General features: G+C 50.4%; 1 protein-coding gene across 1 annotated transcript; it reads left to right on the top strand.

The window, feature by feature from the left end:
- Positions 1-8754: 8754 nt before the first annotated feature.
- On the top strand, positions 8755-15105 carry HMOX1 (heme oxygenase 1). Its single transcript, XM_059816238.1, has 5 exons — positions 8755-8870; positions 9187-9307; positions 11683-12174; positions 12790-12898; positions 14384-15105. Exons 1-5 carry the CDS (start codon positions 8839-8841, stop codon positions 14518-14520), a joined length of 891 nt encoding a protein of 296 aa, XP_059672221.1. The 5' UTR covers positions 8755-8838; the 3' UTR covers positions 14521-15105.
- The last annotated feature ends 431 nt before the right edge of the window (positions 15106-15536 follow it).

Here is a 15536-nt window from a genome sequence, read left to right as displayed (position 1 = left end):
GTGCCCCTGTTGCTTTGTGTCAGTGATTGGCAAAACCCCAGTGAGGGAATGGGGATGCAGGGGCACAGACTCACAAGCAAAAGCTTCTTCTTCCCTATCTGCTGTTGGCCTTGCAAAAATCTCATGTGTGTGAGGGTGCACAGGAACCATAGCGGGTTTGGACTGTGCGAGTGGGCAGATTCGCTTCCCCCTCCCGGCGGGGTCACCAACGGTCAGAGGAATGAAGATGGGTGAGGGGGGATCGCTCCCCGTGCGTAGGAGAAGTTCGCGGCAGCGCTGTCTCCAGCAGCATTTCTGTGGGGCTGGGCCTTGGTCCTTGGCGGGACCCCCTGGCTGGGGGGCGCAGGGGTTTTTTGCTCTGCTGCAGTGAGGCTGGGGGCTCAGCCCTGGGGAGGAGACTCCTGGGGAGACAGGCTCTGCAGCAGGGCTTTTCTCAGGAGGGATCAGTAATTCCCTCCTGGCACAGAAAAGCCGCATGTGCCGGTCTCCAGGCAGTGTTTTTCTGGCCAATCTCGGCAGAAGAGTGTCGATCAGGCACAAGGTGAATTTGATGGCAGGGTGAGGTGAGGACACGGCTTTCCTGTGGCTTTAGGAGAGGTTCTTTCTCCAGCACAGAGCAGCTGGAAAAACTGTGTTTAGAAAAATTGCTGCGAGGCAATTCAGTGGTATTTTTAGCTTCTTGGCCAAAAAAAAAAGGGCCTGAAATACCAGGCTAGTCTCAGTGGGAGACAGGTGACAATTTCTCTGAGCTCCTTTGCACAATTTCAGTCCAAATAGGAAAAAAGTGAAAAAAAACAGGGTGTGGGTGATCCACTGCCAGCAGTGCCCCTCTGCCTGTCCTGGCTGCTTCCAGGCAGGGACACACTTTGTGCAGTGATTCACACCATCAACCAACAGCTCCGGCAGAGCGATAAGGGGGTGTCCCACCCCATGCTGAGAACCTTTGGTCTCTCTCCCGTCTGCCAGACCGCACCTAGCAGCTGAACACTTTAATTCAAATGTCACGTTGCCCAGGTGCTCTTGTTAATGATTATTTACCTTAAGAACCACAGCGACGTTCCTGAGGTCCTGCTGTGCTAGGCACTGTGCAGGGGAAGGGGGTCTCTGCCACACAGAGCTGACAGCCCCTGCTCCCCGTTGGCCAGAATGCTAGGGAAGACCTCCTCAAATAGAGGGATGTTCTTGTGCTTTTGCACTAGCAGCTGTGGTCCACAAGCACCGTGGTGCATGGGGCTCTCCAACACGAAGCCCACCCTGCCCCTAAATGAAGGGCTTTGAAGAATAGCTGCCCTTGCTAACTCTGCTTTGTCTTACTACTTCTCGTTAGCATGTAGCATCATGCTTTCAAAACAAAGCTCTTCCAAACAGCAGCTTGGTCAGGTAAACTCAGTCTTGCCTGCCTGCTTTGGAGCAATCTTTTGTAATGAGTGAAGAAAAAGGGAGAGGTAAGGGGGGGGACACAGGCTGTGCGACAGACACCCTGTGTGGCCTTGGGTAAGACACTTAAATTCAGCACACTCCGCGTGCCAGCCTCTAAAATAAACTCATTCCCACACCCCATATCTCCTGGGTTTGTTGTTTTCCACCAGCACAGGCGAAGTCAGGCGCCCATCCAGCACCCCAGAGAGCAGTGTTCCCATGCCTTGATTCCCCCAGTATGGAGCGGGGACTGTCCTGGTCCCAGGGCAGATGGCCACAGCATCCTCCATGTCCCCGGGTCAGCGAGGTGTGCAGCTTTCCTGGCCTAGGACACCAGCTTTTCCAACCTTTCCCGGCCCCCACTCCCCAGTGCAGCTGCAGAGGGCTGGGAAGCACAGCTGGAGGGGGTGCATTTTGCTGCTGCCAGTGATGCCACACGTCCTGACGGGATTCCCCACTCTTGTGTGACCCCAAAACCCTGCAGCCTGCCTCCCGCTAATGCTGACTGGCCCTTTTCCCTGCGTGGGCATCCTGCTGAGTCAGAGTCATGCCGGGCGCCCTGTATTGCTGAGTAGAGGTTTTGGGCTGTGGCGGAGGGGCTCTTTTGCTGAGTCATGGTGGAGCAGGGTCCACGTGAGGCTGTTTATTAAGGGGGAGTTTCCTGTGCACCGCCCTGAGATTGCAGCTGCTGCTCTTGGCCGCGGTCCTGCTTCTCGGGACAATCGGAGAAATCTCCAGAAACAGCCCCAGCTGCCCATAGCCTCTTGGCTGCACGGCCCCACGCAGGAGGAGGACACGCATCTCCCGTACCCCAGGGGCAGGGAACCACACAGGGGTGGTTTGGAAACCTTGGCGGGGCGGCGGGGGGGTGTGTGTGTCTGAGTCTCACACTCTTTGCAGAACTTGGTTTCCAGCTCCATCTTCTCTCCTCCCCTGAGAAAGGGGTATGAGCTGTGGCACAAGGTCCTCCTTGTTGCCATTGTGTGATTTTCAAATCCAGATTTTCACAGTTTGTGCTATCTTGCAGTCAGGGCACACTTTGTTTTACATGGTTGTAGCACTGAAACAAAGGAGGTGGCACAGACTAAAACATTTGCACAAATGGGATTTTTATTTGCTAACTCTGCCCTGCTCCCTTCCACAGCTCCCTTTTGCTCCCAAAGCAAATCCCCAGCAGGTCATGGGGTCTGTCGCCACCAGCACTGAGACCGTGAGGAGCCTGGTGGGCTCTAAGCACCCCCCCATAAAATTTCAACCCAGTGTACCTGTAACCTGGAGACCTGTTTCACTCTTTAGGCTGCTGCCTGACCACGGGTCTCTGGTTGCAAAGCAGGCACATGCCTTGCAGGGTGCTTGCTCTGTTCTCCCTCTTCCTCCCTGCTCTGTTCCGACCCAGCCCAGAGCTCTCTCCTTGCTCACAGCCATGTGCTGGAGACACCCATGCACTGCAGCACGCATATATCCACACATCTATAAAAATACATATTGTAATCTACGCTTCTTATTTTTGTCATGCTGATTCATTTATGCCCAAGAAACCTGCCTGCACCTCCCTCTCCTGTGACATTGGTCTCCAGTGTACACCCATACGCAGTGTTTGCCCAGCACAGCCATGTCTGTCTATAGGGCTCTCCCAAGGGTACCAGCAATGCCAGTCCAGAGGACGCCCACAGCAGCTGTGCTCCCTGTGGGGATTTCCAGTGCGTTGCACTCCCAGTATCCTTTTTTCCACCTCTATCTTTGATCTAGACTTGGATTGTTCAAGGCTGACGACAGCAAGCACAGTCAGTTCTGCCAGGGCCCAGCTGAGCCAGACAATCTCCCTTTGGTAAACACAAATTAACATGTAACACATGCCTGCACTGACTCCCTTCTCAGCAAGTCATTTTAAGTGGTTATCACAACTTCTTCTTTTTTTTTTTCCCTGCCATTACACAGCAAGTTCTGGTTACCGAGTCAGCTTTCTACGTGCAAACCAGGCAGCTGCATTTTGCTGTGTCACGGTGCATTTTGCTGTGTCATGGTCCAAGAGAACCCATTAGCACCTCCAAGCCAGCAAAGGCTGGCTTTCACCGGGCGGTGCCTCCCCTGCCCAGCTGAGCCAAGCTGCCGGGAGCTGCCTGCTGGAGCCCAGCATGGAACAGCACTTCCCACACGGGTTCAGGAGAACTGACTTGGCATTCTGTGACTGCCTGTGTAACTAGACATTTCTGACTATAAATCTATTGGCAGAACACGCTGGTAAGTCTATAAAGAGGAGAAAATCCCCCACTTTCCTATCCCAGATGAAAACACTGACCCCTCACAGAATCACAGAATCACTAAGGTTGGAAAAGACCTGTAAGATCATCAAGTCCAACCATCAACCCAACACCACCATGCCCACTAAACCATGTCCCACAATGCCTCGTCCACACATTCCTTGAACACCTCCAGGGATGGTGACTCCACCACTTCCCTGGGCAGCCTGTTCCAGTGTTTCACCACTCTCTCAGTAAGGAAATTTTTCCTAATATCCAGTCTGAACCTCCCCTGGCGCAACTTGAGGCCATTTCCTCTAGTCCTGTCACTAGTCACTTGGGAGAAGAGACCAACACCCACCTCTCTGCAACCCCCTTTCAGGTAGTTGTAGAGAGCGATGAGGTCTCCCCTCAGCCTCCTCTTCTCCAGGCTGAACAACCCCAGTTCCCTCAGCCACTCCTTATGAGGAGGCTTGTGCTCCAGACCCCTCACCAGCTTTGTCTCCCTTCTCTGGACACGCTCCAGCACCTCAATGTCCTTCGTGTAGTGAGGGGCCCAAAACTGAACACAGGATTCGAGGTGCGGCCTCACCAGCGCCGAGTACAGAGGCACGATCACCTCCCTGCTCCTGCTGGCCACACTATTTCTGATACAGGCCAGGATGCTGTTGGCCTTCTTGGCCACCTGGGCACACTGCTGGCTCATATTCAGCCGGCTGTCGACCAACACCCCCAGGTCCTTTTCTGCAGGGCAGCTTTCCAGCCACTCATCCCCAAGCCTGTAGCGTTGCATGGGGTTGTTGTGACCCAAGTGCAGAACTCGGCACCTGGCCTTGTTGAACCACATACAATTGGCCTCAGCCCACTGATCCAGCCTGTCCAGATCCCTCTGCAGAGCCTTCCTACCCTCGAGCAGATCAACACTCCCGCTGAGCCCCGGGGGACTCCGCTTGTGACCGGCCGCCAACTGGATTTAACTCCATTCACCACAACTCTCTGGGCTCGGCCGCCCATACAGCTTTTTACCCAGCGAAGAGTGCACCTGTCTAAGCTACGAGCTGCCAGTTTCTCCAGGAGAATACTGTGGGAGACAGTGTCGAAGGCTTTACTAAAGTCCAGGTAGACTATATCCACAGCCTTTCCCTCACCCACTAGGCGGGTCACCTGGTCATAGAAGGAGATCAGGTTGGTCAAGCAGGACCTGCCTTTCATGAACCCGTGCTGGCTGGGCCTGATCCCTTGGTTATCCTGCACATGCCCTGTGAGCACCCTCAAGATGAACCTCTCCATAATCTTCCCCAGCACCGAGGTCAGGCTGACAGGCCTGTAGTTCCCCGGATCCTCCTTCCAGTCCTTCTTGTACATGGGCATCACGTTGGCAAGCCTCCAGTCATCCGGGACCTCCCCTGTTAACCAGGACTGTTGATAAATGATGGAGAGTGTCTTGACAAGCTCCTCCACCAGCTCCCTCAGCACCCTTGGGTGGGTGCCATCAGGCCCCATAGACTTGTGAGTGTCCAGGTGGCACAGCAGGTCATTAACTGCTTCCTCCTGGATCATGGGGAGTTTATTTTGCTCTCCATCCTTGTCTTCCAGCTCAGGGAGCTGGATACCATGAGGATACCTGGTCTGGCTATTAAAGACTGAGGCAAAGAAGGCATTAAGTACCTCAGCCTTTTCCTCGTCCTTGGTGACAATGTTCCCTCCCGCATCCAGTAAAGGATGGAGATTCTCACTGGCTCTCTTTTTGTTGTTGATACATTTGTAAAAACATTTTTTGTTATCCCTTATGACCGTGGCCAGATTGAGCTCTCAATAACTTTCTGTTGTTGTTAACCATTCATCTACACCATCTCTGCACTAAACATTTTCTCAGGAGCTGGGATGTGCAGATGGAGGCTTTTAAGCCCAGCAGGAACTATTACAAATATCTTGCCTGAGGCTACTTGATTCATCTTTGCTAGAAATCTGAGCAGTTTCACTGGTGCCTGTGCACATCACCCTCACAAGTAGCTCTGGCACCACCCAGCCAGGGCTCACTGGAAGAGTAGGAGACGACAGGACTTCTGGCAGGCACGTTGAAGACCACAGGTCTGTCACTTCTATGAGATTCAAGCAAAATCTTCTAATGACCTGGGTGCAGCCTGGCCTCTGCCTTCCCATGGCCCACTATGCCCAGAGTGAGTTGCTCTGGGAGCCAGTTTGTTCCTTCCGCTAAAAGCAGATGCCTCCTTCCCCGTGCATCACTTTGAAGTGTTGACTTCCTAAGTTTTCGTCAAGGAAGAGATAGTCCCTCGCAAATCTCTGCCAGCACATTGGCACACTCGGTGTCATTAACCTTCCCCACACCACATAGCAACAGCACAGCAGAAGCAATACAAGTCCTCGCTGCAGAGCACTGGATGGGGCCAGAAACGCCCCAGGCTAGCAACTGCAAAGATGATGACACCCTACTTTCAGTTCTCCTTCCATCTTGCTGTAGGGCATTTGGGCCTTTCTGGAGAGCTGGGCCCAGTCTCACAGCTGCTCCGTCCCAAATAACCCTGATCAGCTAGAGATCAGACAGCATAAATCAGTTATGGGGCACGGCTTGCTTGCCTGCACCTCTGGAAAAGCTCACAGCAGAGGTGAGCTGCAGTAGGGACCTTATCTCTTGTGACCAGCTCAGGAGAAGGTAAAGGCCCAAGATCAAGAAGGAGGTACATTGGCTCCATGTCCTGGGGCAGTGTGGTTATGATCCAGGACTTCTTCCTGGGAAGGAGTATCCTACCTGGAATGGCAGCAACATGACTAGACACCCTCTCTCTCTTCCACCCAGTCTCGCATCCACATCTGCCTCAACCCTGGATGAAAAGGAAGGAGGAGGACCTTTTGGATACATCCTTTATAGTGCCTCCAAGCATGCAGCCTCTTGGAAGAAGGCAGGCAGGCAGGCAGGGGACAGAAGTTCTGGCCTGAAAGCAACCAGAAAGTCCTTGGGGAGGAACTGGGTGCATTATCAGAGCTGCAGAACAGAGGTGAAAGGAGGGGCAGGGCTTGAGGGTTGGATTTTTTTCATATTATTTTTTAAAATGAATAATATTATTCATTTTCATATTCTCATATACTTCCTACTTCCCTCCACCAGAACTACAGGTTCAATCTGTGCTCCAGCTTCCCGTGTCAGAATAGGACTCACTGAAAAGGACAGAAAATGTGACCTTTAAGGAGTGATGCCAGAGGGAAACACTCATTTCAGGGCCATCCCTGTAGCAAAATGGTATCAATGTTTTCAGGAGGGACTGGCCATAAAGCCCTATGCTCCCATGGACTCTGCACAGGAGCTCTCTCACAGGGGATGTTTGGGGCTTTGTCACACTTGCTTCAAAGATTCAGACATCCTGATACATTTATTTTACCTTACAGAAAAACAAGCAAGCCAGCAGCAAGTTGTCTGCAATGGCATGGGGGTAAGAGTGGAACGTGACAGCTTTTGCCAGCATGTACTGTTACTTTAAAAGACAAAAGCAAGACAGGAAAAGTCTGGCTGAGTCAGGGTGGAAGCGCTGAGTAATCCTTCCTGAGCACTGCACCGCATGCCAGATGTCTGCCCGAGTCAAAAAACAAGCGTAGAAGAGTGTTCCCTCCAGGACAGCTTTCTAACCTACGGCACCAAACCCAGCTGTGGCCAGGTGTAGGTGCAGTGACAGGGAGGCACGTGAGGCACACGGCTTGGATGGCAGCACCCACCAGTAAAGCCACAGAGTGGACTTGCTGGAGGGGACAGAACATGCCACAGTCCTTCCCCCTCCTCCCCAGGCTCTGCCTCCCTACCATCCCGCACACAGGGCTTTCTCACCCCCACAGCAGCAGGGGAATGCTGGCTTTAAGTGCCCTGCTCTTCAGGTTGAAAGCAAAATTTGTGCTTTTCCAAAGTACAGCTGGCCAATGCATCAGCTGTCCTATGCATCAGCTGTCCTGGCTAGCCCTGCTTCCAGCACAGCTACAGCTGGAAAACAAGGGCCCCGCTTCATCTGTTGGTTGCCTCACTGACCACTTCACCAGACACACCAGAGCAGCCAGCTACTGGCAGAAGGACCTTGTCCAACTCTCTTTTCCCAAATCAGAGAAATTATCTGCCTTTGAAAGTCTCTGCAGATGTCCTCAGTTTCCCCCAAGTCTTGTCTCACATTTTTCAGTCCACCACCTACCCAAACCTTCTGGGTATCTGGGAGATGGAGAGCTATTCTCCTAAATTGCCCTGCATACAGCTGTGGTAACAGCAGGGGCCAGTTGCCACACAAATCAGATGGTGTTTTTTCCATGCACAAGAGAGCGTGGAAAGGATTTCTCTGTGCATAAGTGCAGGCACACTTGTGCTGGGTCTGTGCAAAGTGACAGGGTTTATTCACCAGTTCCCAGCACTGTGCAAGGGCAGTTCTGGCGCTTGCAGACCAGAGCTGGCCCATCCATGTGCCACAGCAGCCGGACTACCCCGGGTGCCCCCAGGGTCCCTGCTGTGCTCCCTGCCGTGAAGGGGGTATGATCGAACCTGTAGTGCTGAGCTCCCCATCCCAGAGAGACTCTCTTAGGATATGCACAGCCATAGGAAATAAAACATTTATACCCGAGTCATGCTAGAGCAGATGAGAGCGGGTGCTGTATTAGCTGCCCAGGCAGGATGCAGCCGGGACACGGACGGGGCTGTAGGGAGAGGAGGCTGCCCACCGTGCAGCAGGCACTAGCCCTGTAAAATCACCCCTCCTTGTCCAAAGCCGCTGCCCCCAGCACAACGAGCACCTCTCGCAGCACCCGGGCTCTGCCTGCCATGGACACTGTGCTGAAGGGGTTACAGAGACAGGCACCCCTGTAGGAGAAGTTGCTCGACATCCTCTTGTTTGTGACTTGTGCTTAGTCGTCAGGACGCATCAGGTGACTTCCTTCTGGTCCCTTGGGGCTGCAGGCGAGGAAAGGGTGACAGCCAGGCTGGGAAGGGAAGTGCAGTTGTGTTGCAAGAAGTTTGTACTCACACTGAGGTCAGCGGTTTGGCTGCTCACGTGGCCTGGCAGTATAAAGCTGGATGCGGGAGTCGGGCTGCCCAGCTCAGAGGCTTCGCTGTCCTGGGAGAAGAAGGGAAGGAGGAAAGCACGAGAAAGAAAAAACAACAGGGAAGCGGAGGAGTGAAACGAAGTGGAGAAACATGGAAACGTCCCAGACACACGGCTCCGAAAGGTGAGAGCAGGAAGGGAACGAGAGGGAGATTTTTCACCAGAGGTGTCTTGTGTTTCTTCCCTTGTTTTTAGGCATGCTGTTCCTGTTTCTGCTCAGCAGGGACTGGCATGCTCCTGCTTTCACCTCTGGATGGAGTCTGTCAGTCTTCCCTGCTCGGGACAGCGTTTGGGATGCTGGTGCTCCCATCTGTGGCTCTTGGGAATGCTCTGCTCCTTTTCCTGCCATCCCAGGATCCCCCTTTTTTCCTAGAGAGCTAAGATCCATTTTGCCAGGGAAGAGGGACAGCACTGACATCTGTTTTGCTGCTCTTCCCCAGCATGTCCAAGGACCTGTCAGAGCTCATGAAGGAAGCCACCAAGGAGGTGCATGAGCGGGCGGAGAACACGCCGTTCATGAAGAATTTCCAGAAGGGGCAGGTGTCACTCCGCGAATTTAAGGTACTTCGTAGCAGCACTGCTTGGGGATGGGATTTCCTTGCCAGGAAATACACTGTTAGATCAGATGGGCTGTGCAGGGACTGAAAGGGGGAGGAGGGGGACGGTGCAAGGAAGGACGTCCTTTGCATTACGGCTGTCTGGTATCAGCACTTCTGTGCAAAACATGCTCTTCATCAAAAACTCCAGCACCCTAAGATCTTAGTGGCCTCTCTTGCAGAAGGCAGGGCAGGACTGTGCATATCAGGATGGGCAGCCAAGCTGAAACAGGAGCTTGAAGGGGTTAATGCAATTGCTTTTCTCTTTCTTCATAAATGCCTGCATGTTAATTATTGGCAATGATAGTTAATGGAGGTATGACTATGTGCAGATACATGAGTGGCTGAAATGCCAAAAAGAGGGAGAATACTAAATTTACAACACTAAGCAGCTACAGCTAGAAATAATGATGGAATAGTGAGAAAGTGAGGCTGTGGGATCATCTCTGGCACTGAACTTCGCAGTGTCTTAGTTGTCACTTGGGTTATACCAGAGCTGAGATCATGAACAACAGTAACTCAAAGGCAGACTGAGTTTGAACAACGCATATCTGTCACTAACGGGTAGAAGCCTGTTGCTTTTCTTAAGATAAAAGAGAATCATTTGCAGATATTAGTCTGTGCCTAACCTGGCTAGATACGTGATTCCTGGGATCTGAGCCGTATAACAAAGCCATGAGCAAAAACAAAGCACACACCTGGGCCAGAAATTCCTGGGAGGCTACAGGATGTGACGCATGGATCAGCTAGTGATCCAACCTGTGGTTTAATTACTTTGTTGTTGAATTGTTCCTTGGCAAATAAATCCACAAGAGTAGGAAAAAGACTACTTATTTCTGACAGGTCGCATTCAGGACACTTAGTCAAGCATAAATTTAATCTCAGGTGCTGACTTCCTCCTGTTACAAATGTGCAATTGGTTAGGCAGAGAACTTTGAGACAGGCTGACAACGTAAAAAGTCAGGCCTTCAGGAATACAGCTCAGTTTCTTAAAAGATATTTATGTGCTGCCAGGAGGAGTGAAGCGTGACATGGGTTTTAAAAAATAACGATGGTTTTCAAAAGCCACATTTCCCATTAAACCACTACCTGCCTCTGAAAACAACCAGTCAAGTTACATTTTCTTAATTTGTTAGGCAATGTTCCCGTATTTTGTTTCTTTTCCAGTAACCTGGATAACAGATTATTGTTTAAAAACCTCTATTTTTGTTTACTCTCTTGGCAAACCTATATATCTGCCCTGACACGTGACTCCCCAGAATCTGAATATTGGTTTCCGCAACTAAGCCACTGCCCGTGTGCTTATCAAAGTCCTATTTGCTGGCACAGTGGGGAAAAGTTGAAACAGCAACCCTTTTACCGCAGAACCGATTGCTTTGTGGGAGAGTAAACTGCTTTCCTTCCTGTCATCAGCATAATCCCCCCCCCCCCCGCAAACCTGACTCACCTGTACTGCCATACCTTCATGTTTTACCCTTTGCTGCTGATAAGGGATTCCAGTGTGAGGAAGGGGTGGTGTAAGTGTAAATACATATACAGCCTCTGAAAACAGAATGCCTGGGGAAGGAAAGAACACAGCTAGATTGTCTTATGCCACGTGGAAAAGCTGACAAATAGAAGAAAGTATCGCGTAAGCTGGGAAAAACAACAATAACCATTGGTTTCAAAACAGGGAGGAGAACACACAGCCTCGCAGTGCTCCTTCACAAAGGCATCTTTCAGAGGCAGGCTCTGCTTCCAGCCCCCTTTTATCTTGTCTCCTCAAGGAAGCAACCCCACTTGCAAATCTGAATGAGGAGAGCAGTGGTGCCTCAGTTCCCAGGATGGTGGGATGCCGGCAGGACAAATATGTTGAAAAATAAACAGGGTGTGTCATCGTCTCACAAGGCCCCACAAAGGGAAACCACATCTTGAAGCATTCAGATTTGAACAATGCACCAGAAAATACACCTTTGGGAATACCCTCTCTATTGACTAAGGGAATGAGGAGAATAGACCCAGGCATGATTTAATAGGGCTCCAGTTTCCATTACATTAAGCTGCAAGAACTTTAACTTGAAGGTGAAGGCAGTGGCTTTTAAGGGCAGGTAAGACCAATATCTGCTGGAAAGGGCTTAGGTCTTAACCTGATGCTGCCTCAAGCAGAAGGGGAAGAGCTAAACAGTGTGTCACTGCACCTTGCAAGTCTGTTTTCCACATGGGAAACCTGCAACATGACAGATGTGCATGACTTATACTGGGTGTGCGATGAGTAACTTTTTCATCAGTAGGATTTGTCCCCAAAACCTGAAGAGGACTTGACAGATGCACCTGTAGCTCATCCTCTTCCTTCTCTTTCAGCTGGTTACGGCATCCTTGTACTTCATCTACTCTGCTCTGGAAGAAGAGATTGAACGTAACAAGGACAACCCAGTTTATGCCCCTGTGTATTTCCCGGCGGAGCTGCACCGTAAAGGCGCCCTGGAGAAAGACTTGGAGTACTTCTACGGCAGCAACTGGAAGGAAGAGATCCCATGTCCTGAGGCTACTCAGAAATACGTTGAGAGGCTCCACTACGTAGGCAAGAACCACCCAGAGCTCCTGGTGGCCCATGCCTACACTCGGTATTTGGGAGACCTGTCTGGGGGGCAGGTGCTGAAGAAAATTGCTCAAAAGGCCCTCCAGCTGCCCAGCACTGGAGAAGGGCTGGCTTTCTTCACCTTCGATGGAGTCTCCAATGCCACCAAATTCAAGCAGCTCTATCGCTCTCGCATGAACGCCCTCGAGATGGATCTTGCCACTAAGAAAAGAGTCTTGGAGGAGGCTAAGAAAGCATTCCTGCTAAATATACAGGTGAGTAACAACCAGCCAGCCCTGCCTGCCCACGCCATCTCTGAAACAATGTACAAGTAGATGCTACAGGGGAAAGGCAAAGCCGGTGTTTCTGCTGTGGAGCTTATGGGAAGTTGTGGATTAGGACAAGCTAGTCAGAGTTGGATGGGTACACTTGTCCAATCTGAGAGCCTAGTAAAAGACTGGCCTCCGAAAAGCTTTTCTCCCTCCCCTAGGGTTTGAACTAAGTCTCTTCCGTGTGCTATTATTCAGATATGAATGAGGGCTTATACTGGGGGATCACCATCTGTCTTGCCCTACCTCTGTAGTACAGCTTCACAGGTCCTCTGTGGATGCTCAGTAGATGTACAGGTACTTTGCTTTCCTTCCCATCAGAAGATGAGTAATAGCCTTCTCCTGAGCTGGAAGCTTCAGGGAAAACCTGTAAGGTGAAGAAGGAGTTTGAAAGACATGCTCTTGACCCCACAGGCAGATTATGTTCTGTAGAGAAAGTGCCAGGAGACTTGGACTGAAGGCTTGTGTCTTCCTCTAGTTCCTAAAGTGCCTGGGGCAGGGACAAGGGATCCAGTGAAAGAAGAGGAGGCCACATAATGAGACAGTGTTCCCTCTTCTCAGGTGTTTGAGGCGCTGCAGGAGCTGGTGTCTAAGGGCCAGGAGAATGGTTACTCTGTGCAGCCGAAGGCAGAGCTTCGCACAAGGAGCATTAACAAATCATACGAGCACGGTAAGACACTTCTAAGGGCAGGTGTTTAACATGGCCCCTTGTGGTTTTGTTCTCCTCCCTTCCTCTTTTCTTGTTTGTAAAAGCCACTGAGAAATGAGCATGAGATGCCTGCCCTGTCTCTTCTCCAGCCACAGATAGGTAGTGCAAGGAGAAGCACTGGTGTGTGCAAACCTTCTTCTAGACATGACAGCAAGAATGACACATGTGGGCTCTCCAGAAATAGTGTCAATGCGGGAGCTTTACAAGAAGGGACTCTCCTTTCCTTCCCTTAAGTTTTAACAAGTGTAAGGTTTATTAGCCACATGAGTTTCAACCAGAAGGAAAACTGGCCTTGAGTTCACAAATGCAAAGGCCGCAATTCCGGGCCCAGATCAGCTGTGATGCTGACATAAGTTTCTTCCAGACACACAGCCTTATCCAACAGGCTGTCCTTTTGGATCAAGTCTCCCTCTGGTCATTTTCCTGCCTTCCCACACCTCTTGAAAGTGTGCTGGGTTTATAATGAGCATTGTTCTGGATGGTGACATGTAACCAGCTGGGGAGTGGGGATGTGCAGGCTGCCCATCAGTTTTGCAGAACTGAAAAAGCTCCATCTACTAGCAAACACTGATCCCAACTGGGCAAAGCTGGAGCAGTGGCTTAAAGCAAAGCAGTTGCTTCTCAGGGGTCACGCTTGTGACCGAGGGAGGACTGGGCTCAGTTGTTTACAGAGGAGAGTGGTTTCCCTGATAACGTGTGATTCAAATAAAAAAGCCCTTATGACCTACCCATTCTGAAACTAAAGGATGTTTTTTTCGTGCCTACTGGATTGAACCACAGTTTTTGCATGGTAAAGAATGAAAAGCAAATCTTGTCTTGTACAACTCGAGACAATGAAGCTTAAAGTAACTTCCTTGGGAAAGGCAGTAAAAGTTCTCTGTGAAACATAGCCACTCCTTTCCCAATACACTCATAGAAGCAGGATTTTCAGAAAAGTTTGGAGTTGCATGAGGAATCCCATCCTGAAGTTGTACTGGGAAAATTATTTGTCTGGAGTGCTAAGGACTACCTGCTTAAGGTTATTTGATGCCTAACCAACTAAATCAATGAGACGCGGGTGACAAAATGCCTTTTAAAATTCTGGCTTAAGTATTTGGCTATCTTCTGCACACATCAGGGGTTTGATGGAGCTGGGCAGTACATTTAACAAGCCTGTAAGGAGACAGGGGAAGAGGACAGTACTGAAGTACAGGCAGAGGGGTTGTGAGCCTTTGTGATTCCCAGGTCAAGTCTGCCGCTTTCCTTCATCAGCTACCCCAGAAGAGCAGAACCTGCTGCTGCTGTTTCCCCCAGCCCAACTGGGCTCTGGGCTTCCTCCTCTCCCCTTGACAACTTGGGCAGGGTCTGCTCAGTCACTGAAGAGAGCAAGCGTGGCATATTGGCAGCTTCTTGCCTCAACCTCTTCTCACCCACCTCTTTTTTTTTTTTCCTCCCTATTTGATCTAGGTCCAGCACCTGGGAAAGAAAGTGAGAGGACAAACAGGAGACACACAGACATGATGCCCACCACTCCCCTGGTGCGGTGGATCCTGGCACTCAGCTTCCTAGCCACGACAGTTGCTGTGGGCTTATTTGCCATGTGAAAGAGCAGGACCTTCACCTTCTCTTCGTGCCTTCCCTCACCCTGAACTAATCTACCTTCCCCAGTCCTTGTGAGAGAAATTGCCCCTGACTGGGTACTGTGATCTTGGCTCTGTCACTAATATTAGGAGAATTTTCTCCCCAGAAAGAATGCTGTAAGGGTGTTCAGGCAAAGTCTCTCCCGTGCTTGGTGTGAGCACTTCTCAGAGACTAACTTTATCACCAAAAACTAAAGGTAGAAAAGGTTAAAAACAATGGCCAAGAATTGTTGCTTTACAAAGTGCCTGCAAAAATCCTACAGGATCAGAAATGCAGCTTTGACATCTGTCTTTCCTCAGAAATACGAACCTCCCCGGAGCTCTGGTTGCTCAATTTTTATACTGCTAGATAATACTGTGATCACTTTTTCTGTGGAGCCACACGGCTCCTGTGGGTTATAGACTATTTTATATGACACTAGTAGGTCTTTGTTAATTCTTTTTCCAATCATTTTTGTTTTTTAAAAGCAGAAGACGGTTGTTGAAGATAGTGTAATTCTCTTGTCTGGACATATAATTTATACACATAATAAATATCAATGTAAAGTCTTCAGGCCTGGTGTTTCCTATTATTAAAGCCTTACCTGGGGAGAAAGGGGGTGTCTGTCTTCCTCCCGGTTTTATGTCTTTTGGAGCTGCTGCCTCCAGAGACATAACAAAAGTGGGAGCTACCAGAGCCAGACTCTGCTCCCACTCAGTCCTAACAATAGCCTGTTACAAGCTGGGGCAGGTTTCTTCAGCTCCTACACGCTGGTCTCTATTTCTAGAAATGGCATGAAATTCTGTGAGCATACAAAGTATTTTTAAGGGGCGGAAGCTGTACCTAAGAGCTGGTTGCTATTCTATTAAAAGCAAAAGGTGATGGGACCCTCAGCCACTTGAAACCAGGACAAGTCTCCCTGATCAGTACCAGGTAAGGGCTCCGTTACCAAACTGCCTTTGTGAGAACTTTTAGCGTGAATCAGAAAAGTAAGTGTGTT

Source organism: Gavia stellata, chromosome 4, assembly GCF_030936135.1.
Source record: "Gavia stellata isolate bGavSte3 chromosome 4, bGavSte3.hap2, whole genome shotgun sequence".
Taxonomy (NCBI): Eukaryota; Metazoa; Chordata; class Aves; order Gaviiformes; family Gaviidae; genus Gavia; species Gavia stellata.
Note: the sequence above shows the minus strand (reverse complement) of the source record. Positions and strands in the feature narration are given on the sequence as shown.

What these genes read in the sequence shown, in the direction of transcription:
- HMOX1 (XM_059816238.1), top strand. Translation starts at nt 8,839, where the DNA reads ATGGAAACGTCCCAGACACACGGCTCCGAAAG. An exon ending in CAGACACACGGCTCCGAAAG is followed by an intron (nt 8,871 to 9,186) that starts GTGAGAGCAGGA and finishes GCTCTTCCCCAG; the next exon opens with CATGTCCAAGGACCTGTCAG. An exon ending in TAACAAATCATACGAGCACG is followed by an intron (nt 12,899 to 14,383) that starts GTAAGACACTTC and finishes TATTTGATCTAG; the next exon opens with GTCCAGCACCTGGGAAAGAA.